The sequence below is a fragment of the Pelmatolapia mariae genome, unplaced genomic scaffold (assembly GCF_036321145.2).
Source record: "Pelmatolapia mariae isolate MD_Pm_ZW unplaced genomic scaffold, Pm_UMD_F_2 NODE_ptg000125l+_length_35581_cov_1, whole genome shotgun sequence".
Classification (NCBI taxonomy): domain Eukaryota; kingdom Metazoa; phylum Chordata; class Actinopteri; order Cichliformes; family Cichlidae; genus Pelmatolapia; species Pelmatolapia mariae.
The window spans coordinates 1-24,930 of record NW_027051835.1 but is presented as its reverse complement, the minus strand read 5'-3'; the positions used below and the strand labels follow the sequence as shown (position 1 = coordinate 24,930).

The window sequence follows — 24,930 nt, the reverse complement described above, 5'->3', positions numbered from 1 at the left end:
AGGGCATATGTAAATCAGTGCAAGTTTTAGTTTTTGCCATTACTGTAATTAACCAAAGCCTCCTTAGGCTCTTGTATTGGCACGTGTGACCAAACAGACATAGACTAAAAGTGAAAACAATGAATGTATTTTCATTTTAACTAGTATTCAAGCTTGTTTCCGCTCATTTTAATTTTCTGTTGTGTTTTATTAATCAACATATAATTATAGGCTAGTTTTTGATTTTGTTCATTATAGTTACCATGTCAAGTCAGTGTCTACTCACACCCCCACAACCTCACCTGTAGTCAGCCTGGAATCCAGAGCCACACCACTGTGCCAGCCACTCTTTTCACATGAGAGTCCTGTCACCCCTCCCCCACCCATCACCTTCACTCAATACCAGGTTGAGATGCAAATGAGGAGACTCCACTCAGGCAAGTCTGCTGGACCAGACGGAGTGAGTCCCCGCGTCCTCAAGGCCTGTGCCCCCAGGCTGTGTGGAGTCTTTCATAAACTGTTTATGCTGAGTCTGAGTCTGCAGAGGGTCCCAGTGCTGTGGAAGATATCATGCCTCGTCCCTGTACCAAAGACGCCACGCCCCAGTGGCCCCCAGAATTACAGACCCGTGGCACTGACCTCCCACATCATGAAGACCCTGGAAAGGCTCATCCTGGACCAGCTGCAACCCATTGTCAGACCACATCTGGATCCCCTTCAATTTGCTTATCAGCCTCGTCTCAGAACAGAGGACGCCATTATCTATCTCTGGACTAGCCGGCGAGCACTGTGAGGGTCATGTTTTTTTTACTTTTCCAGTGCTTTCAACACCATCAGCCCGACCCTCCTGGGTGATAAGTTAACAGCGATGCAGGTGGATGCTTCTCTGGTGTCCTGGATTGTTGATTACCTGACAGGAAGACCACAATATGTACGTCTCCCACAGTGTGTGTCTGACAAGGTAATCAGCAACACAGGGGCACCACAAGGGACTGTCCTCTCCCCCTTCCTCTTCACCCTCTACACCACACACTTCAGCCACTGCCACTGAGACCTGCCATCTTCAGAAGTTTTCTGATGACTCTGCGGTGGTTGGATGCATCAGCAGGGATGATGAGACAGAGTACCGGGCTATGGTCGACTCCTTTGTCACGTGGTGTGAACAGAATCATCTGCAGCTCAACGTGGCAAAGACCAAGGAATTGATAGTGGACTTCAGGAAGACCAGGAATTTTTGACTCCTGTTTCAATCCAGGGGGTCAATGTGGAGATTGTGGATTACTATAAATACCTTGGAGTATGCATTGACAATAAACTGGACTGGGCTAAAAACACCACAACACTTTACAGGAAGGGCCAGAGTCGTCTCTATTTTTTGAGGTGACTGAGGTCCTTCAAAATCTGCCAGAAAATGCTCAGGATTTTCTATGAGTCTGTTGGAGCCAGTGCGATCCTCTATGCTGTTGCATGCTGGGGGAGCAGGCTGAGGGTCGCAGATGCCAACAGACTCGATAAACTGATCCGTAAGGCCAGTAATGTTGTGGGGATGGAGCTGGACTCCCTCAAGGTGGTGTCGGAGAGGCGGATGTTGTCCAAGATAAAGACAATGTTGGATAACACCTCCCACCCACTCCATGACATGCTGGTCAGTCACAGGAGCACGTTCAGTGAGAGACTGAGATTACCGAAAAGCACCACTGAACGACACAGGAAATCATTCCTGCCTGTGGCCAACTCTCTGTACAACTCATCCACTTAACACACTGTATACTGCAATAGCTACACCCTTTTTGGACATGTTCTTCCCTTTTCAGCTATTTATTAATAAGTGACTTTATGTATATATATGCATGTATATATGGTGCTATTCTTAGTTGTGTATTGTCTGTCTTTTTTACTGTTTGTTTATAATGGAGCACTGTAACGAAAGATAAGTTCCCCTAGGGATCAATAAAGTATTCTGATCCTGAAGTACTGTCTGAGTACTTGTGTATACATTTTCTGCAGTTTTATGTATTTATTTCTACTTTTTCATTGCAGGAAAACATTTTGTTTATTTCACTAAATGTATCTAATAACAGCGTTATGCACATATCAGAACTTTGACATATGCCAAACTTTAAGGTTTGACATATTAGGCTTTCGTTGTCCACCCAGTAACCTAGATTCCAGCAGGCAAAGGTTGGACTGACGTAAACACCCAGGCCTCAAATTACCTACTGGAGGCTCCGGGTCTAAATTAGCGCCCTGGCCATAAAGAAACCAGAAGCTTAGTGAACAAAATAAATGCTTGGATGACGACATTGTGTCACAAATTGTATTTTCTATTCCTACATTGCCCTTTCGGTGTTTTGCGACAAATGGCGCTTAAAGGTGCAGCTTTATTATTGGTACCCATAGCCTTTCGGCTAATCGTATGCGCTGTAGACTGGGCGTCAATGTGGGCGGATACTCTTACAAGATTTTGATTGGTGCGGTCACATCATAGGCCTTGCTGTTTGATAACAAGGCGAGACGAGGGGGCGGCAGTTTTCATTCAATTTGTTGTCACTCCACAAGAAGCAAGCAAAGGATCTTTAAAGCTGACGAATACATCTGAAACTCTCGAGGTATGGTTTTTAGTCAACGTGTAGCTGAAATCTCGGTAATGTTAGACGAAATGGTAACTTTTACCTGATGCTATCTACCTTGTTAGCTTGTGTGCTACAGAGCTATCGTTTGCGGCTAGCTAGTTAATGCTAATATGGATGACGTTACCGTTTATATACTGCTTCTTTTCGTAAGTGTATTGAAACTGCATTTTATTAAGGACTGCTTCTTATTCAGATTCTCTTAGGATAACACGTCTGTGCCTCACACATTAATAATATTGGGATCGATACTGGAGCAGTTAGCTTAATGGCTATTGCATCATTCTTTAGCTTTGACGCACATCCTGGATGACTGAGAACCTTCACAGACATGTTGACGCACATGAATACACGGTTTACCCCGAGATGATTTACAACATATGGACGATATAGCACGTCGGAATTTCTCCCTAATCAGTGTTTATTCACTAATTAAACCAAATACAATAAAGGTCATTCATTAATGCTGTCCGAGTAAATGTTGCTTATTAACCCATAAGAAGCCCTTTACACAGTGAGGAAAGTTCCTGTTAAGGCTTTAACACTCTCCTATAGTTTTTACTAACAGTAAAAATGAGTCTGGCCTCTTATAGGTTAAGTTTTAAGGGTACAATAGTGTGAATTGAGTTTGCTATAGTAGATGTCCGAAAAAGGCTGTGCATGTTGTTCAGGCACAACACATGTGCTCTTGTTACTGAAAGGAAGGTTTGTTTGTTTTTTAAATGTCCTTTTAACCACTGTTCAACTCGACAAACCTTGTTGTTCAATAGCTAGACACGGATTCCGTAAATGCCAAGTAACAGGCAAGACTATGGTTTGTTGGTGGCAAAGAGTAAATTGTAAAGTTTGTTAAATTTTATAATGACCTTTATCTCCGCTAGTGTTGAGCTATAACCTTCAATCATTTTGTGCCCCTTCATTCTTTAGTATGCTAGGAATCTGTATAATCTTAATGAACTTCAAAAAAAGTTTGCATATGCTACATTTAGTTCACATTGTTAAGAACATACGCTTATGTGTTGTTTATGTTTTGAGCGACCTCTCATTTCTTTACGTTTTCCTGGCAAAATAGGAAATAGTTGGAAATCAAGTATTTGGGGGTAAATACAGAGTTTTTATAATTCTAACAAGCTTGAAAGTCAATATTTGGTATGACTACCTTTATTCTTCAGTACAGTCTGAACTCTACTAGACAAGATTTCTTCAAACTTTTAAACAGTCTTCAGGAATAGTTCTTCAGACCTTTTGAAGGACATTCGAAGCTCTTCTTTGGATGCTAGGTGCCCTTTGTTCCATTTTCCTTCAAGGTGATCCCACAATGCTTCAGTAATGTTAGGGTTCAGGATCCGGAGAGGCAAATCTATGACTAATGACTCTTAAGCTAATTTTTAGGCTACTTATATTTTTTGCTGTGTACTTGTTCAGCTTTCTATTTTAGCACATATTGCAGAATTTTCAAACAATAGCTTTTTGAAAACTTTGTTGGTGTAAAAGTACTTCTGTCAAACTTGTCTTTGGAGCTTTTTGTGGATTAAACTAAAGAAATGTCTTTATGTGACAGGCCGCTACTAACCAAGTGCCTAAAGATAAAAAGGATAAAATTGGTTATTTCAAGTCAAATCAAGTGGCTTTATTGTCATTTCAACCATGTGCAGTGGTACAGTACACAGTGAAGCAAGACAACGTTCCTCCAAGACCACGGTGCTATATATAACAGACAATCAACATAGGACTACATAAGGTGAGCAAGAAAAGTGTGCAAAAATTGCACACACAAAAAGACAACTAGTTGCCAAGTTGTCTGTTGTGTGTAGACACAACACTGGCTCATCCCTTGAATCACATTGTGTAAATACTTGAATGATTCATGGGTCGATGTTAAGTAACTTAAAAAACAAAAAACATGCCCTTAAAAGGTCAAGTACAAGGGCTGAACTGAAAATGAACGAAAAAGCAGCCAGTGTCCAAAAAAAACTTTGAAAGACCTTCAGAAAATCAAAATGTAAAGAAAAGTGGAATGACTCAAGGCTTTGCACAGTATTATACATAATTTTATGTCATTTTATGTTACGTTCTATTTGTTTAGCAGCTCTTGGAAGATCAGCAATAAAATTAAATAAAACTGGGTAAAACTTTGAGTAGTAGTTAGTCGGCAAACACAGAATCCCTGTGGTATCCTTAAATGGAACTTCACAGTAGTAAATGCGTAACGCTTTGAATTTAGAGTTGAGGATGATTCTTATTGTTAGATGACTACATTTTTATTTGAACGTGGTGAATATGTGAACATGGGGTCTTGAACACAAGACCTGTTGGGCTCCAGTTACTGTCTGTCTTTATTTTCTGTCAAATAATAAAAGACCAGTGAGAAGGTCAGGAAGTTTACTGGGGTTGAAGGAGATGACTTCATCTAATAGTCTTAATGCAACATCCATTAAGTATATTTAAAAGTAACCACTTAATTTTTTTTAAGCAAATGATCAAGATTAGCATCAGATGCTAGTAATAGTTAGTAGATATTTGTCACTTATTACTAGATGGATTACATTTCAAATGTTTCAAAAATATGAAGGAATTTGTGTCATCTCAGTTTCTTTCCACCCGATTTGTGTTTGTTTAATGATTTCTAGTTTGAAGAGACCTTTAGTCCTCGTAATGGAGGCTCCTCCTAAACAAATAAAAGATTTTTGTCATGCTGTGTTCCCAGTCTAAATGACAGATTTAAATTTTTTTTTCTCTTATTTTCCTGCTTTGTCCGGACAGTACACTGTTCTGCCTCTCCATCCAGTGGCTTCCGAGGTGTTCGTGCTGTCAGGGTGATGTCAGCAGCCTGTCTCACACGCTTGGCAAGATGCAGTGGTCTTCATGTGGGTCGAGCCGGTCTTGTACAGATGAGCTTAGTCCCCCTTCCGGTCCAGCATGACAGCCACTTCCAGTTCATTTTCCGCAAACCGCTCCACACCCCTTCAGAAACTCGGCACAGTAATACACGCTTTGATCCAGACAGCAGCGGCCGCCCCACTACCTGGGATTCATTTGGAATCTGGGACGATCGTATCGATGAGCCCATCCTGCTGCCCCCCAGCATTCGTTACGGCAAGCCCATTCCCAAAGTTAGCCTATCCAAGGTAGGCTGCGCCTCGCTCATTGGTCAACGCAAGGACAATGAAGACCCTACCGGGTCTCCGAGCTGACCGACAGGGTGCTCTACTTTGCTGTGTTTGATGGGCACGGTGGATCGGAGGCAGCTGACTTCTGTGAAAAATACATGGAAAAATATATCACGTAAGGAGTTCGTATGAGTCGCTGTCACAAGTAGCTTATTCATTTCTGATTAATGTGAATGTCAGATGTCACAGCTCTGTAAGTGATTTTTTCTTTCTGATTTCCTTAAGGAACCTTCTTGCAGACGAGGAAAATCTGGAATTAGTTTTAACAAAAGCCTTCCTTGAAGTAGACAAAGCTCTAGCAAGGCATTTGCACTTCTCTCCAAATGGTAGGTGCTTTTATGTTGCATGTACTTGGATATGCTATGTACTCTGTTTTTATGTGATGACACTTGTTTCTTCACTCTTCAAACATAATTTACTTATCCTACTTAGGCGTTGAAGCTTTGGATTTCCCCACTGAGCACTTTTGGTTAGAGGTCTGTCATTTTCCCCCAAAGTTCCTTAAATAATTCATGATTAAATTAGCTACACTAGAAGATATGTTAGTGTTTTTCTTGCTTCCAGCACGACATTGCCAGAAACAGAAAGGTAACAAATTAAAGGAAAAATCAGAGTACACATTTGGATAAACGGAACAGCTTTGTCCTTACATGCGTGACGCCACACAGGGTTTACCCAGTGGGTCGATTAATGAGAAAATTGTAGGAATTCTTGACTGCTGTTATCAGATCTCGACCAGTTAAGAACGTCACTGCCACAAGAAACCTCCTAGTGAGAGAATATCATTTGGACAGAATCACATCTGTCAGTAGAGGTTTAAAGACTTTGCATAATTAGTTAATAGTGAGTCTTCCTTTAATTTGTCACCAATCTGTTTACTTTTTCCCTGTCTGCAAAGTGTTATGTTTAAAGCAGGCATTTTTATTAAGGAATGTTTGAGTATAACTCAGAAAAATTAATGCAAAACATTTCCCTCAATAAATCTAATTTACATGTTTGCCCTATTTCTGTAAAATTCGTCAGCTTAGCTTGAATTTTCTCAACCACCTTTTATGTCTTAAGTTTAATGATATATGAACGCTAGTGTACTTGTTACATGGCCTCACTTTGGCCTCGCTCTGTGAAATGTCCCAATATGCCTGTATGTGTGTGTGCATGTTATCTACGGCAGCTGCGGAGCCAGCTAAGAGCTGGAAGCCCTTGGCACCAGTGTGGATGACGAGAGGCTAGATATTGAAGGAGAGTCCAGCGGGTCCTAAATCCTGGACTACTGGAAGGTTCCCTATCTTTCTCTCACTTCTCTCTCTCTCTCATGTCTCTCTCTCTCTCTCTGCCTCTACCCTATCTCTATCTCTCTTTTTGATTTTTCTCTTCTCACCAAGTGTATGCAACGCTTCTTGTGAGACAGTGCTTCAGTTTGAAAGTTGTGTGAGATTTATGTTGTCAGCGACAGATCCAGTCCATGTTTAATATTCAGATTAAGCTTTAAAGAATGTTAAGTATCTATCAGCTCATTTAATTCTGAGGAGAGGAAAGGATAAACTTTTTAATTGCATAAAATTTTACTGTTATTTATCTACCATCAGAACATTATTTGCCAATGTCAAATATTTGGCATTAAAACTTGTTAATCTTCTTTGTTCCAGTAATTTCTCAACATTTGGCATAAATAAAACATTTTTTTCTTATTTATTTAAAACGCTAGTCGTTTACTTTACTGAGTCAGTTGAACATAATATTTCTTGTGACTGACTTATTATATTTTCTCAACCCTAGAGGCATCCATGGTGAACATAAGAGGAAAGATAAAATGCCGAACTCACTGACTATTATGACATTCTCTGATGTTTCTGTGTTTCTTTACGAGTATCAGGCCCAGTATCGGGCACTGATAAATGTTGTTGTTATTTATTATCTTTTTGGATTCAGCTTTAGACTTACCTGCTGTAACATTTGCTCTGGACCTCAGCTCTATTCTGCAACAGTTCAACCTGCATGTGTGACTGCCTCCTCTGTTGTTTACTGTGTGAATATCTGTAGTTTTTTCTAAGTCTACTACATGGCTTCCCACCCATGTGTTCATGTTGTAGTGTGTGACTGCGAGTGCGTGAGATACACCATGTTGTTGTTAACACTATGAACAGTGGCTTTGTGGAGCTTGAGATTTTCTCGTATGTCTCTGTAGCACCCGGGATGAACGCAGGAACCACCGCCACCGTGGCCCTGCTGAGGGACGGCATCGAGCTGGTGGTCGGCAGCGTGGGTGACAGTCGTGCCATGTTGTGCCGCAAGGGCAAGGCCCTTAAACTCACTGTTGACCACACCCCTGAGAGAAAGGATGAAAAAGACAGGTACATGATGCTTTTAAAAGCAGGTTTGAAACTTCATTTTTTCTTTCTTTTTTATTAGTTGTAAGTGCCCTGAAAAGAACCCTGCTTTCATAGGATACATGTACTAATATACCGATCTGCACCTGTTTAAAGGATAAAGAAGAGTGGGGGGTTTATCACCTGGAATAGCCTGGGGCAGCCAAATGTCAATGGCAGGTTGGCAATGACGCGTAGCATTGGAGACTTTGACCTGAAGAAGACGGGAGTCATTGCTGAACCCGAGACCAAAAGAGTAACGGTAGGTTTGTAAATTTAGTTTGTCACTGAAATTTTTTTTTTTTTTTTTTGGATACATGTTATCTTCAGAAGATGCAGTTTTTGTCATTTTTACTCTGCTCACCACCACAGTGGGTCTTAAATCAGACAATCAAGATGCAACTGACTTTCAAACTTTTAAGGGTTTTTACAAAAATGTTAGTGTATGGGCACATATGGCTGCCAATGGAAGCAAGGCACTGGGGTTATTGGTAATGTGACTGCTGACAGAAGTGCCAGGATGAATTCTGAAGTGTGCAGGGCGTTAGCGTCTGCTCAGATTCAGGACATGCTGCAAAAATAATCTGACAGTGCAAATGATAATGACCTAAAGCAAACTGGAAAAACAACCCAAGAGCTTCTTGAGGGAAAGAAATTTGATATTATTCAATGGCCAAATTAGTCACATGATCTTAACCAAACAAAGCATGTCTGCAGTTACTAAAAACCAAACTGAAGTCATAGAGAGACACAAACAAGCAACAATTGAAGGTGGCTGCAGGAAAGCCCTAACCGAGCAGCTTGAGGGAGGAAAGCATTAGGTGAGACCTTAGCCACTGACTGCAAAGTATTTTCACCCAGGTGTTTAAAAACAATCCTTATATTTAAAATGTTTGTCCGATTATTTCTGAGGCATTGAAAATAGGGACTGTTTATAAAAATGACTGCAAAATATTTTATTTGTATTTTTTACATCAAAATTGTTTGATTGAAAATCCACATGCTGGTGTACTGGGGCAAAACCATGGACTGTTTTAATGCAGATCTCTGCAACAGCACATTTTCACATCTGTTGTTCTCTGAAGAAGTCAGTAAAGCCAGTCTTACCATCTTCTTGTAATAGTTCAGTAGATTTGTCTTTTTAATGTCTGTTATAAACCATTATTTATTTATTCCCTTTCAGTTGCACCATGTCCATGACTCATTCCTGGCGCTGACCACAGATGGCATTAACTTTATTATGAACAGCCAGGAGATCTGCAATGTCATCAACCAGTGTCACGAACCCAAAGAGGCAGCACAGAGAATATCTGAGCAGGTAAAACATTTTATGCTTTTGTTGAATATTAGCCCATGGGTCAATGTGTTACGTGTTCTCCTACAAGGTTGTTTGTTGCTGGGTTTCATTAACTTTTGGTTGACTCATGTACTGAAATGATCTGTTAGACACAAAAAAGCTTCCCAAAACTGTGTCCATGTTTCCTCAAGTCTGGAATTTCCTACAGAAGATTAATTTTTAGTTGAATTGATCATTCACCCGATGACTTTCTCTAACCTTGTTGTGCTTCACATTGCGGTGCTCTGTTTTTGTTTTTTCAAGGCTATTCAGTATGGTTCAGAGGACAACAGCACAATCATCGTGGTGCCGTTTGGTGCCTGGGGAAAGCACAAGAGTTCAGACACGAGTTTCTCTTTCAGCAGAAGCTTCGTGTCCAGTGGTCGCTGGGCATAGGCTGCGGGACGTTGGATGAAAGGACGAGGTCTGTTTAAGACTTTGTTAACATGTGCAATACATTTGGCTTCCTGTAAAGAAACATTGTAAAAAGTGTGTGGTTTGCCAAAATAATGACACCTAATGGCTACAACATTAATTACAGTTGCATGATGTTTATTGCCTCTGTGAACAAAGAGGCAGTGAATTCATGACGGGGGGGGGTGTAAATCTCCCTTTATACAAGGTTTTATCTACTAGCAAGCCAATGACCTCATAGGTGCTAAAAGTGTGTGAGCAGCAGGCGGGAATGTGTGTTGGATAAACCTGTAGCCTGCTCTACAGATTTAATTCCTCACCTTCTTCTGCCATTCACACATTGTTTTATCAGTTTAGATTCATCACACCACTGTCTCACTCACAATTTCATTTTTACTGTTAACCTACATTTTTAAAGAAAATGTATCCCACCAGTTTTAAGAGCACAGGTTTTAAGTTTGGAACATTTCTCCATTTTAATTTTGGGAGCAAGTGCAACAAAAGGAGTCGGGGTTGGGCAATCGAACTACAGTGATTGGTCATCAGCTGTTGTGAAACCCACACCTTGGTTGAAGAACTAGTGTCACTGATAAAGTCACTGACTGGGCCTTAAAAACTTTATGGCAAATTTAAAATAACTAAATTATATAGCTTTCCTATAAGAATTTTTCTTGTACATTTAGTTGCAAACCAACACTTTAAAATTTCCTTTATATTTAAAGAAAAAAAAAATTTCTTAAAGAGCCGCAGAAATTATTGGAAGACTTGGACAATCTTAAAAGATGTAAAGGTTTTGAACAGAGCTGCCTGAACAGCATTTTGGTGACTGAACTTGGTATTTATGTAGGAATAAAAATGAAATTTTATGTTTCTTTGCCAGGCTTGCCTGATTTGTAACAGGTCCTTTAAAGGGGACTTAAAAGTGTTTGAGGTACTGAAACGTACTGTTTCTATTCTGTAAATAATCATCTGTGTGATAAGTACACCTGGAAAACTGGTCTCTCCTATATTTTCTTCATATCTCAGCTACGTTTGGCACATCAGAATATTTTACACATGCAGGTCTTTGGACACGGACCTGTGGTGTGAGTAACCTGGCGTTATTTTTGGTTTTCCACCGTTGTGTGTCAGTCAGACACAACAAAGCACACCTAATGCAACACTAGAGAATTGTTTAGCTAAGAGCCATGTATGACAATGTGAATGTTTGCTTAAACTGAAACAATATAACCAGTCTCTGTAGGCTATAGGTGTGATTAAGCTGCGCAAGTCGTGTTGGCTGACCTAATGTGAGTGGATGTGTTTTCAGACTTAATCCGTTGAGCTGAACTGTTTTTGTTCACTGGTGGTGTGATCTTTTATTTTGTCCTTGTTAATGCTAAAGAAATACAGCACGTCATATTTATCAGCATTATTTTATCTGTGAGTTCCTAATGTTGTATAAACTGTCATCTTGTAAATGTTCATGTAAATATATTTTCTCTCCCTTATTCTTGTATCTAACGGGACTTTGGATATTATAAAGGCGCTTGTGTGTATGATTTTCAAAATAGTTAACAAGCCTTCTGTCAGAGTTACTCTTTAACCTTGTGTTCAGTATTTTACTGTACTTTGTTGCACTGCCTCTGAAATATAATCATTGTGGTGTTGGATCTGCACCTGGGACCCAAATGTGACCGTTTGAACGACACTGTTAGTACTGTACTCTTGGTCTAAACGGCTTGTGACACTTTCAATAAAAAAACGATACGTTTAGAAACAGTTTTCTTTGTAACATGGACGTGTTGTTATCCTCCTGTAGGTGATCCAATGCTTTTGTCCATACAGTGAAAGATTTACATCAACAGAGCTGTTTACATGCCACTTCAAACAGATAAGAAAACATTGATATCTTTTAAAATATTTATTTTTGCATTATGTCTACATATATTCCAGATTTTGCTTTTTTTTTTTTTTTTTTTTAACATGACCAAGTTTGAGCTCGATGGCGATCTTTAGTGAGAAAATTACAAATTTTATGGAAGAATTTGATAAATTAATGAAGGCAGGCGTCTGAAAAATAAGTCTTGGACATCTTAATTGAGTCCAGAGTTTTGAAGCTCTGCTCCACCTCCTTGACTAATTAAATAACAGGTATACGTAATAATAATGAAATCTTAATTGTGATCAGTTAGACAAGAACACAATTTCTTTGTTCAGTTAACACAAAAAAAAATCATTTTTATCTAGATTAATTGTGTAGATTCAAACTGCTTTAAGTTGTTTGGGGAAACAACCTGACAAACGAATAATAAAAAAAAACTTCCTGTTTATCCTCAACAAATTCAAGAAATTTCCAAATGTAAATGGAGAACTAGACAAAACTAGACATTCACTCAGTTGTGGTCAATGTCAGTTTGATTTCTACAGCACTTTGGTCAGCCTTGTTGCTTTTTAAAGTGCTTTACGGGTTGGTTTAAAACCACATGAAACTACACATCAATAAAATAAACAAATATATTTGCATAAAACAGTGGTTCCCAAACTTTTTTTGCTAGGCCCCTCTTTGTTTTACAAGAAAAATGTTCGCGCCCCACCACCACAAACACATCCTCCAACCACACACACCCTTATTTTGCTCCATTGCAGTTTATTTCACACCTCAAACATTTAGTAAACAATTAAAAATGACAGTTGTTAATAAAATAAACTACTAACTCTTTTACGCTACGTCCACACCTACACGGGTATTTTTGAAAACGCAGCTGTTTCGTCCACACCTAAACGGCGTTTCGAATCACTGAAAACGGAGATTTTTTAAAACTCCTTTTTTGCGTTTACGTGTGGACGAGGAATACAGAGTTCGTCACACAACGTCAAAGGTATGTGCCTTTTTTTCTGTCACGCTTTGCGCCACGTTATTGTTTACATGAGATGAATTGCAGAATAGCAGATAGAGACGAAATACTGTTAATCTGACTATCTGCAGTTTTTACAGGCTTACATACACACGCAGTTACTGTCCCTCCATTTAGAAAGGCAGAGGCGTCATGGTGTGATTATTTTACGTGTAGTTGTTTTTTTCCCCTGTGTAATAATATTCAACATTGCTATCAATACATTTTTCAAAAAATGCCTCTCTGTGCAAAATGGGTTTAAAAAACATAAACAACTGTGGGATGCTGATTGTCCGTGATTTAGACAGGGGGAACAAATCGTGGCAGGATCAGCCTGATATTATTTGTATCCCGCTGTAACTTTACTGTATAAAGAGCTAACATCTCCAAAATGTCAGGAGTAGTTAGTCATTACAAGAAGTGTTTGTGAACTAAAAATCAAGAATGTGGGATACTGTTTGTCCGTGATCTGAACAGCCCAGCGCGTGCTCCTGATGCAGGGAAAACCAATTCTGCAGGGAGACCTACCTTGGCACTTGTGCAGGTGACCAAAGGGAAGATATGCTTCACCATATTTTCTAGTCTTTGGCTTAGAATGAAGTTGGTTTGGAAACATATTCAGCGATGCTTCATCTCCTGCTTTACGTTTCTGTGGGCGCCCCGTGCTAGCAATGTCCAAGCGTTTTGTCCCCCCATTTTCATACCGCGCCCCCCCTGCAATGGCTCTGCGCCCCCCTAGGGGGCGGGCCCCACACTTTGGGAAGGTCTGGCATAAAACAAGATAATAAAAAAGGGGAACGCAACATAAAAAGCCTGATGGGACTTGAACTTGACTTTGAACTTCAATTAAAAGCCAAGGTTTAAAAGGCTGGATTTGAAAGACTGCATAGACTACAGTACAAATATCAAGTGGCAGGTTATTGCATTAGTCTAGGGTCTGCAGCTGAGACGGAATCGAGACTTTGGTTGCACTGAGAGCATCTGGCTACATGATGTTTTGGAGTTATATAGGTTGAGCGGCTTGACTAAATAGATGAATGACATATTGTTTAAGACTTAGTCAGAAAGCAACCATCTCAGATCTACGTGAAAAGTGCCATGTGCCACAAGGATACATGACCACAGCATGGAGATACTCTGAGAGAATATTCTGAGCCACTGTAAGATTTCTCCCAAGGCCACCAGGGGGAGACAAAACTCAAAGTTAATGTTTGTTCTGACACTGATCCAATGGATCCACCACAGAATCCACGGCAAGAAGCACTGAGTGGGATTGCAGGTGTCAGCCTGTGCTTCACATCTTTCCTTGTCGTGGGTTCCCGAGTCGTTTTCTATCCGTACATGAATGCAGTAGACGTCTTTAGGTGGAAGCTTCCACAGAGTAGAGTTACTCCGTGACACCAAAGAAGTTACATAAGGCCGTTTTCCTGAAGCACTTATGTTGAAAATCGATAGGCACACTAATGCACACATGCAGACTCTTTCAAACTCCGGACCCAGCATCACACCGTTGCAATCTAATGCTGCTAAAATTAGGATCATATTTCTCTACAATCTTCACAGGATTGTTGGCAACCTAACAGAGACTATATCTTGTGCAATAAATCCATTATGCCCTCCTGTGAAACCTGATTATGTTTAGTCAAGAGTTGCATGAAGACACAGATATGAATTTTCTTTTACACGCAGGCATCGAAATCCAGCATTCACAGTCACACTCTGGGCTTTAGTATCACAAACACAAAGTTACTGCAGTACATCTACTTTACCAGGATGCCACAGGTAGATATACTCTCTTCTGACGAACTAAAGTTAGCCACACGTATTTAATTAATTTGACTGACGATAAAAGTTTGTGTAAAATGAGCCAGGTATGCAAACTTCAATGCAATGATGCATTAGCATTTAAATTCCCACCCCCTAAAAATCTGTAAGCTGTGTATCTGTCAGTCACCCCTCGAATTAAATGTCCGGAACTATTAAACTGCATTTCTACACATTTTAAAAGGGGATAGACGCTCTACTAACTACTTCAGCTACAATCTATTAAGTTCTGACCCTCAGCACTCATGTGTAACCCCATACAGTAGTGGGTAGCTAAACAACAGATTGCCAGATGCAGATTTCATTATATTGCAACTCCTGGAAGAAACCAGTAACTCTGGTGGAAAAGGGGGGTAAGCTGATGTATTATAAGTGGCATAATTATAAAAAAAAATGCTTTGATTTATAATGACGTTATCTGGCTAACTTTTGTATGAATAATACAATAAAACGGGGAAAAAAAGAGAAAAAGGAGCAGCTGTGAAAAATGTGATGGGCCTCACCTCCCTCCCCCAGCCTGAGTGGGGTTGACCCTTGTGGGTGAGGTGCCGCTGGCCATCAGTCTGCAGCAGCAGCCCTCTCACATCCTCACCGCCCGGTAAGTCACAGCTACAAAGATTTTCTTTCCTCTCTCTGTTGATTTCAGCAGCTCTTCAATCATATTTTATTTATTAACGTCTACAAGAAATCACGTGCAGCTGCTGCTTTGCTTTAGTATTGGCGCAAGAAGAAATAGTCCCTTAATTTTATCTCAGGCAGGTTTGACCCATGGAGTGTAAATCACCGAGGTCACATGTTTTACATAGCTATAATATTCTTGTCCACTCATATACCTGTTGTGGTTTTTTTTTTTTTCTTTAACACGTGAGCTCAAACACAAAACACTGTTATAAAGGGCAGCGCGTGCCACAGAAACAACGTGTGGATTTAAAAACTGTACTTTGTTCCCAATAATAATAATAATAATAATAATAATAATAATAATAATAATAATAATAATAAAGCACATCAATACGTTTCAGTACATCTTTAGTCCTCTAATACAAATTAAAAATAAATAGTGGACATGTCCTTTGAGTCGAGGACCCTCATAAATGAGTTTAGAAATATTAAGCTTACAATGTTGTCCTGCATGTCTCATAACTGAGTAATTCAGGGAAAAATCCACTGTTCCTTAAAATCCAGGATTTTTATTTGTTGCATTTATTTATCCTTATCAGTTTATCCCTTCGAAGCCATAGAATACCAGCCTTAGACTGCATTTAAACTTACAACTTCAAAATTAAAATTAGATTAGAGTAGATTAGAAGAAATGTGTGTCCACGTGTTGATCGTTTTTGCTTTATAAAATTTAGAGCTAATGCCTCCTTTGGCAATGAACATTTAGTTACTATCTTGTTATTTACAACTTTTGCAGGTGTTTATTATTTAAATGAGACTCTCAGGATGGTTAAAACAGCTGATAACTATGCTGATTTTAGGATTATTGCTTCAAAAAGTGATTTGCATGCAGCAGGTATTCAAGAGGTGGAAACCTTAACACCACTACAAAGCGATCCTTATCACCATACTGATCAGTCTGTGCCTTTAGTAAAGTAACAGCGTTTCTCTTTCATGTGTAAAATTCTGTGTTTTTGGTTGCAGCAGAGGATGATGGAGAAAACCAGTCACATCAACATCGCAATGATAGAAGACATCGGTACTAACGGGATGGCCGTGTCAAAGGTCGGCACGGGCGTGGACGGGAAGAAACAGCGGTGCGGTTCCACCGTGAGCTTCCACAACATCCAGTACAAAGTGCAGCAGCAGAGCGGCTTCCTCTGCAAAAGAAAGATCCTCTCCAAGGAAGTACTGGTGGACCTCAAGTCAGTCTCTTTGTCTTTCTCCGCTCTGTCACCTTCTCACTCGCTTTCCTCCGTTTTCTCATCACTCACACACTAACGCGCACATGAATTTACAGAATTTACAGATATTAACCTGCAGAGCTATGATTTGCTCACTTGATAAGTGCAGCAGAAAACCTGTAAAACATTTAATAATCTGTTTTTTAAAATTATTGCCCCTCTGCTTAAGCTAGCTGAACATGCACAAAACCCCATTAAACAGTAGAAATCTTATGACTTTTACTTTGTTGACTTTCAGAAAAAATGCAAAATGATTGTTTTAGATTTCTTGATTTTTGGGGGGTGTCATCTTGCTTTTTTTGTTTTGTTTTCCATGTCAGTCCAGTATGGCTCATTGCATCGTTCCACAAAGTGGGACAATAGTGAATAGACCCTTGCAGTTCCTTTCTGATGGTATTAAATACAGCTGACGTTTCCCATGGAAGAATGAATCATTTCACACAAGTTTTTTTTAGGGGGAACCTTTTTCCTGCCACAGTGTTAATTATATGATATTAAGCATGGTTTCTTGCATATAATCTCTCAAATGCACTAAAGAGTAGTCTGCCAGGGAAACGAATTAAACAGTGTCACGTGATCCACCGCCAGACCTTAATTCAGTCTTCAGCTCTGTTTTAAATCACTGACTCACTCCGTGCTTTCTGAAGTCTCTGAAGTTCTTTAAATTGTTACATTTTTAAAAATGATATGATATCTGTATTTGCTGTAAATTCCATTCATGAATATTACTTTAAATGGGATTAGGAGGGATGATTCATTTAATAAAAGTGCTGCATTTCAGCATGTGTCTAAGGACCATATTAACTACTTTGATTCACATGCTTTGTGTCTGTGGCATAAAACCGATACAGTGGCATAAAAATCTAAGAAAAAACATTTTTAATTGGAAACATAAGCAAATATGTGTCCCAGTATTTGAGTTTCTTTTTTCATTATTAAATCATTACACTCACTTTTTGCCTGTGTCACTGTCTCACAGTGGGATTATGAGACCTGGTCTGAATGCTATTCTTGGACCTACTGGAAGTGGAAAGTCTTCGTGAGTACCACTTCAGTTTTCAAAAATACAGTTAGGTCTATAAATCATTGTATTATTATCTTATTACAGTATAAATCAATTAATCAATATGTGATTGAACAAACAGTGATACAAGCAGTACAAGTAAGTATTGCATTTGCTGTGAACAGCCATCTGACATGTTTGACAGAGGGTGGGTTGTGCTTTGGATCATGAGCATTTTCTCTCCTTCACCATTGTTTTCTCTTCTGTTCATACTGGTATGCGTTCATCTTGGTTTCATTTTTCCAAGGTTGTTTTTTTTGCCTGAACTGTGCGAGCTCTTGTAGATGTGTAACCAGAGGTTTGCACCTTGTAGTAAACGCTCTGTATTCATGAAGGCGTCTCTTGATCATAGTGCTCTTCACTTGGTTAGATGCGGTGACCCATAGAACTAATTCAGCACTTTAGTCGTCATAATACTGGGCAGTGGATTCATTGTTTTTAGGAACCAACCAGGTGTTTCATTTGGCCGCTCTTAAACCTGTAAAGCTTGAACCATGATTTTTTTTTTTAAACTGGACTGTTTATTAAACCTTCTGTCAGCTCATAATACTTTGAGCTGACTTCAGATATTACGTCTGTTTCATTTGTCAGTTGAAATTATAAGGGGAAGAGCCTCACCTAGCCACGAAACGTCTTGTTAATTATTTTCGAACCTTTAAAAATGGGGTATTTATGCATAAAAGGCCTGCAATTCCCAAACAGTTAATGTGATATTTTTAGGCCCGTTGAATTCAAATGACATTATCTGAATACTTATGGAACTAATCGTATATAGTCTTGAAATAATTACCTTAATTTTTGTTTTGGATATCTTTAGAATTTTTCTTTGGTCTTTGTCTTTGAGATTCTTGGATATTCTGGCTGCGAGGAAGGATCCCGCAGGTCTGTCGGGTGAAGTTCTCATTGATGGAGCCCCACAGCCTCCAAACTTTAAGTGCCTCTCTGGCTATGTCGTCCAGGTAAATTTGTATTTCTTTAAATAACCCATATTAACCATTTTATATCCACTCAGATGCACTGATATGGATATAGTGATATTATGTTTTGAAATGTATTTATTTGATAAATGTACAGTGCTTAACAAATGCTTGATAGCACCTGCCACAAAAACAAGAAAGCACAAATATTTTAGAAATCTATCAAAAATTTGTTCAAAATTACAAATTATATTACTATTTATCAGGTAAATAACAGCTGAATTTACATTTTTATACCCAAATTTGAGCCGGCACTTTAGTCGTCTCTGAGAAGTCAGGAATTAATTGAGCGTCAATCGCAAAAAATAATTTTTCTGTTTAGGAGCACAAGTAAAAAAACCTGTAATTCTAAATTTAAAAAAAAAATTCAGCTTTTTTGTAAAATGTTAAATTTGAAAAATTATGGATAGGGCAGATAAATATATGTTAACATTAAAATAAATCCTTTCAATTAAACAGCGTATGGATGCTGGTGGATTAATCATTGCAGAAACATAAGAAATGATTTTGGTAATTAGCAGTGCTGTTAATTTAGAACAGCTGTGGGATAAAACTTAAATTGTGTTTTGGTCTAATAAACCTGTTAAGCACTGTAAGTCGGAGTCATTCTCTGGTTTATTTTCTACGTACTTAATGCAGCTCTCTTTAGGTGCTAAATTAAGCAACGTGTAAACTGGCTTTTCACTATTTATTTTTTGTTTTGGGGTTTTTTTCAGTGACGTATTGGCCGGCCTCGACAGGTTTCTTTAAGCTTTCATGCAGAAAAAGCTGAGAGCTTTGACTTTCTCTTAGACTCTGCGTCTGAGAGCAAAGCAAATGTTGTAGGCTGTAAAACCAACTTAACACACAGAGGTTGGCCCTTAAACATTAAACATAGTGCTGAGATTGTTTGTGTTAGACCTCTTTTAAGAAGAAACTCTTGAGATGAGAAATATTTTGTGCAAGTGTCCTTAGAGAAGACAGGCAGGCAGGCTTAGACCTCCCAGAAAAACCTGCAAACCCTGCTGAGGTTCACTCCTTCTTGCAGTGAGGCAGTGTTCTGAACTCCGTCTTGTTTCTGGTTGTTTCCCTTAAGGATTCGTGGAAATGATAACTACAAAATAGCTTCTCTGTTTGTGACCTTTGATCAAGCTTTCGTCTCCCTACTAGGAAGATGTGGTCATGGGCACCCTGACCGTGAGAGAGAATCTGCGTTTTTCTGCGGCTCTGCGACTGCACGTCTCCGTGCCTCAGGTCGAGAAGGAGGCTCGAGTCAATCACCTCATTAAAGAACTGGGTCTCACCGAAGTGGCTGACTCCAAGGTGCTGCAGATAATCACAGCCTGTCACTCACCTGTCCTCTAACAAGCAGCCTGCCCCGGCAGATGAAGCGTGTTTTCAGCGATTCCCGTTGTGTTTTTTTGTTGTTTTTTTTGTTCCTCAGGTGGGCACGCAGATGACCCGAGGAATCTCAGGAGGAGAGAGAAAGAGGACAAACATCGGCATGGAGCTGATCATCGATCCTGCTGTCCTATTTCTGGATGAACCGACCACCGGCCTAGACGCAAGCACTGCTAACTCTGTCCTGCTCCTGCTGAAAAGGTGAGAAAACCCGGACTGTCTCTAATTTCTCAGATTTCTTTAGAATAAAGTAAAATCTTGAGCTTCTGGGCTTTAAAGGATTTTGAAAAGTGTTTCAAGCTAAATTCTGGAGTTTGGTTAACTTTAAACAGAAGCTTATCATTTTACAAAGAAAAATTAAAGCAGGAAAATTGCTGCTATTTGCTTCTACTTTATTTAGATCAATATATTGTAGTGCATATTGATTTTTTACTGTGTTATGTGTCTTTTCAGAATGGCGAGTCATGGTAAAACCATAATTATGTCCATCCACCAACCTCGCTACTCCATCTACAGACTGTTTGACACTCTCACACTGTTGGTCGGCGGTAAAATGGTGTACCACGGACCAGCACCAAACGCTTTGGACTACTTTGCCAACATCGGTGATTACAATGACTAAACAGTAACATCACAAGACAGTAAATAAATGTAGATGGATGTGCAGCTTCTAAAAAAGCTGCAGTGTCACTATATGTATAGGATTTGCTTTGATTTGAGCTGCATCTTTGTGATTTGTGTTTAAGGCTATGCCTGCGAGGCCCACAACAACCCAGCTGACTTCTTTTTGGATGTGATTAACGGAGACTTCACCGCCACAGCAATGACCAAAGTGCACGGCTCTGAAGGTAGCGGCATAATTAACCATCCATGAATATTCAGTCAAGCTTGTATCACATCTCCTGGTCTCGTAGAATAACAACAAACAAACATATCCTGTGCATATGTGCTCATTTCTTTGCATTTTTCTTTGGTTTTGCAACATCCACAAAAAGGTACGATACAATAAAGAAGATACAGTATTTTTACCTGGAACTTTTTATTAACAAGTTTTTTAAAGTGTTTTAAATTTGACATTTAGAGTGATTAGAACAACATGTCAAACACACAAATTAGAGTTGACAGAGTAAAACAGGAAGACAGATGGTTGTTACTGGACCTCATAGAGCTTTAATTTTTGTTAACATTTTCTGCAAGTGAAAAAATGTCACGTGAAAACATAAGCAGAAAAAAATCAGGGATTCCTCCACATCCATGGGAGAGTTTGATAAAGTCATGTAGACCACATGTGTCAAAGTCATGGCCCGCGGGCCACATCCGGCCCGGCGTACATTTATATCTGGCCCGCGAGATCATTTTATATAGATGTATTATTATTGTTATGCATGGCCCGGCGATGTGAGGCGCTAATAATAAACAAACTACAGATCCCATAATGCTGCGCTGCAGCCTCCATGCTGAACGCTAGGCTAACTGGGAACATTCCCGCATCAATCAAGTCAAACTTCTGCGAAGCTAGCCGCTCACAATGGTGGAGAGAAAAGTTGATTCTGAAAGCAGAGCCTTTCAGCGCCAGTGGGTGACTGAATATATATTTACAGCCATTGCCGGTAAACCCGTGTGTCTTATTAGTGGAGCTAATGTGGCTGTAATTAAGGATTTTAATTCAAGATGGCACTACGAGACAAAACGTAAGCTGAAAAAGCTAAATGCAGAGCAGAAACTACAGAAAGTAGAAGTCTAAAGAAGAATCTGACATTTCAGCAGACTTTTTTCACCAGAGCAAAATCACAAAGTGAAGCTGTCGTGAAAGCAAGTTTTATTTTAGCAGAGGAGACAGCCAAATCAGCCTGGTACCACTCTGAAGAGCTGCATGATGAAGCTGTGCGACGTCTTGTGTCCAGAAAAAACGCAGATTTTGGCAAATGTGAGCCTGAGGAGAAATACGATTGCTGATCGGGTTTGTGAGATGGCCACTGATTTAAGAACACAGTTGTGTGAAAGAAGCAAAAACTTTATTGCATACTCTCTTGCTGTGGATGAAAGTACAGACATGATGGACATTGCACAGCTGGCCATCTTCATCCGTGGAGAGGAAATATTGAACATTAAATCGATGCACGGGACAACGACAGGAAAAGAAAGTGTAACCGACGTGAAACTGCCCTGGGACAAACTTGTTGGACTTACAACAGATGGAGCGCCGGTGTTGTGCGGTGAAAAAAGCGGACTAGTCGGCAGGATGCGAGTAAAGATGCAGGAGGAGAACTGTACCGGTGAGTTAACAGCATATCACTGCATCATACACCAGGAAAGGCTGTGTGGTAAAGTCCTAAAAATGGAGCATGTAATGATCACCGTAACGCAGACCGTAAATTTTATCTGAGCTAAAAGTTTAAATCACCGTCAATTTCAGACTTTTATGTGGGAAATAGATTCAGAGTTTGCCGACATTCCTTATCATACAGAGGTCCGTTGGCTGAGTTGGGATAAAAATTCTCAATAGAGTTTTTGAGCTCAGCAAGGAAATCTGTCAGTTCATGGACATGGCATGTTTGATGCGGTGAAGGCATTTCAAGTGAAGCTGTCACAAATGCACCAGTGCAACCTGCCTCACTTTCCCTGTTGCCAAGTAATGTTGAACCAAGTCAGCGGACTTTGCTGAACTGCACCTGTGCAGATTCAGATGGAGCTGCAGTGTAATGATACACTCAAGGCAAAGTACGACACTGAATGGCCCGCAGAGTTTATTAGTTCCATTCCTGAAGCAATGCCCAGCTCCGTTTACATGCGGCTCCAACCTTGTGTATGCTTTCATTTATTTTTTCTGGGGTTTTTGGCAGCATGTTCATATTTCTAACTTGCATAATTTTGACAGGATATAGTTTTATAAAGAGCAAAATATTTAAAGTTAAAGTTTATTTTTTTAAGTTTATTTAATCTGGAATGATATTCCTGTCTGTTTTTATTCATATTTATGTTTAAAAAACATTGTTTTAGTGTGTTCAATAAATGTTTATCTTGTTTGGCCCGCGACCTAAAGTGTGCCTTGAGTTTTGGCCCCCTGTGCAATTGAGTTTGACACCCCTGATGTAGACAATAGCTTAAGTCGTGGCTGCTATAGGTGGTTCTACAAGCTGTTGAATTGTGGGGTGTACATAGTCGACGATTAACTCTATTCTTGAGTCAAATCTGTATATAAAGTGCCAGAGTGAATTGGTGCTATAAAAATAAAATATAACTGAGTGGTTTTTTTTGTATTTGTGAACAGATTTGGACTTCGAGGAGCTCAGTAGCTCCAGGCAGAGCATCGAGGAGCGCCTGGTGGATGAGTACAGGAACAGCGGTTACTCCAGCAACACACGAGCCGAACTGGAACGCATTGTTAAAGATAAGCGCTGTGGGTCCCTCCCAAAGTCCCGCACCATCACCTACAACAGCTCGTTCTTTCACCAGCTACGATGGGTCCTTCACAGAACATTTCAGAACCTCATGTTGAACCCCCAAACATCTGTGGCCCAGGTAAGCACGTACACCATCGTCTTTTAGGGCACGTGTTCGACTTTCAGACGTCGGTCAGTGCCACTCTCGTGTCTGTCAGCTGAACATAAAGCTCATTAACTGGTAAAGACTTTTACCAACTTTTTTGTAGCTAAATTGGTAACTTTGAATAGTTCATTAGTGACAGGTTTAAACTTAAGTATGTTTAAAAATAAAAGCATACATTGTATTGGCCCCATCATCCTGAGCAGGATACGCAGACAGCATGTTAGAGGGGTCAGCTTTATGCCTTCATTAGTCGCCCCATGGCGGCAAAATGCTGTCAGAAGTCTCCTCACTTTAAGAATTATTAACAGCTAATTGGTCCTAAATAAGTCAAAATAATCCTTCGAGAGAGGTCCTTGGTGGCATGGGTGCTGTAATCAGCTTTGGTGACTGTTGTGACCCCACTCCTGCCTCTTTGGGCCTGAATCTGAACTGATATCATATCTAGCCAAAGCCCCTTGGCCCCGGTGTGGGAGTCATCACATGATGGCATCATGACCTATTCCCCCGCTGCCCAGCTTCCACATGAGGGACTGAGGGGAATGAGGTGAAAAAGGCTCAACCTTACTGGCTTATCCCTTCACCCTGGGAACCGCTTAGTCCTGTCATAACCTGTAAATAGTTTCAGCTTAAAACATGTCTTGCTTTCACCTTTTTGTTCACTCCATTCAGTCATCTCACCCCAGGATCAGTTCAGGAGGACATAACCTTAGCATTTTCTGCTCACTTCAGTCCTCTGTACCCACCTTTTTTGTTTTGTTTTATACCCCCAAAAGTTGAATTTAGTTTTTCCATAAACGCAAACTGGTAAGTTTGGATTAAAGTGGACTTAAGGAGGTTTTAAGTTTTTTATATAACAACATAATGAATGTGTATGTTGTAGGCACAGAAGTCATCACGTTGTCTAAATCTCTTACGCAGCTGGGAGTCAACGTTTTCCTCGCTCTCATCGTGGGAGCCATTTTCTTTGGGGTCAAAGATGATCAGAGTGGTATTCAGAACAGGTGAGAGAACTGCTCTCAACAGTGAGCTGGAGTCATGTAATAACATTTTACAAAATGTTCTGAGTATGTAATGTGACTGTCCTGCTGTCATCTCCAAAAAAACCCAAACATCTTCATGGCTAAATAATTTGTACTTTGATCATTTTAATGTTGTGTGTTATTTGTTTATTTAAAGGATTCCCATTGTCTGAATGCCACAGCAGCTAATCGGCTAATCGCTCTCACTTATAATACTTATTACATGGGTGTAATTTAGCTGGTTTAATATATATGGCACTCCACGAAATGCATGCAATAATGTAAAGCTCACACAGCAAAATTCCTTTTGTCTCTCATCGTCTGCAGGCCAATAAATGCCTCAGCATACTCTTATAAAATCGATGTTTTTATTAACTGTTAACACAGCCTTACTGCAGTGTGACTGTTACTTCCCCATCTGGCCTTGCAGTTATCGCAGTAAA

At 39.8% G+C, this 24,930-nt stretch overlaps 1 protein-coding gene and 1 pseudogene across 1 annotated transcript; both read left to right on the top strand.

The window, feature by feature from the left end:
* The first annotated feature begins 2,458 nt into the window (after positions 1-2,458).
* Positions 2,459-11,657, top strand: LOC134622672 (protein phosphatase Mn(2+)-dependent 1K-like; annotated as a pseudogene).
* Positions 11,658-15,152: 3,495 nt separating this feature from the next.
* LOC134622673 (broad substrate specificity ATP-binding cassette transporter ABCG2-like) lies at positions 15,153-24,473 on the top strand. Its single transcript, XM_063468062.1, has 10 exons — positions 15,153-15,193; positions 16,240-16,460; positions 17,479-17,538; positions 18,407-18,521; positions 19,689-19,841; positions 19,963-20,120; positions 20,373-20,524; positions 20,666-20,767; positions 23,191-23,441; positions 24,387-24,473. Exons 2-10 carry the CDS (start codon positions 16,246-16,248, stop codon positions 24,471-24,473), a joined length of 1,293 nt encoding a protein of 430 aa, XP_063324132.1. The 5' UTR covers positions 15,153-15,193; positions 16,240-16,245.
* Positions 24,474-24,930: the final 457 nt, after the last annotated feature.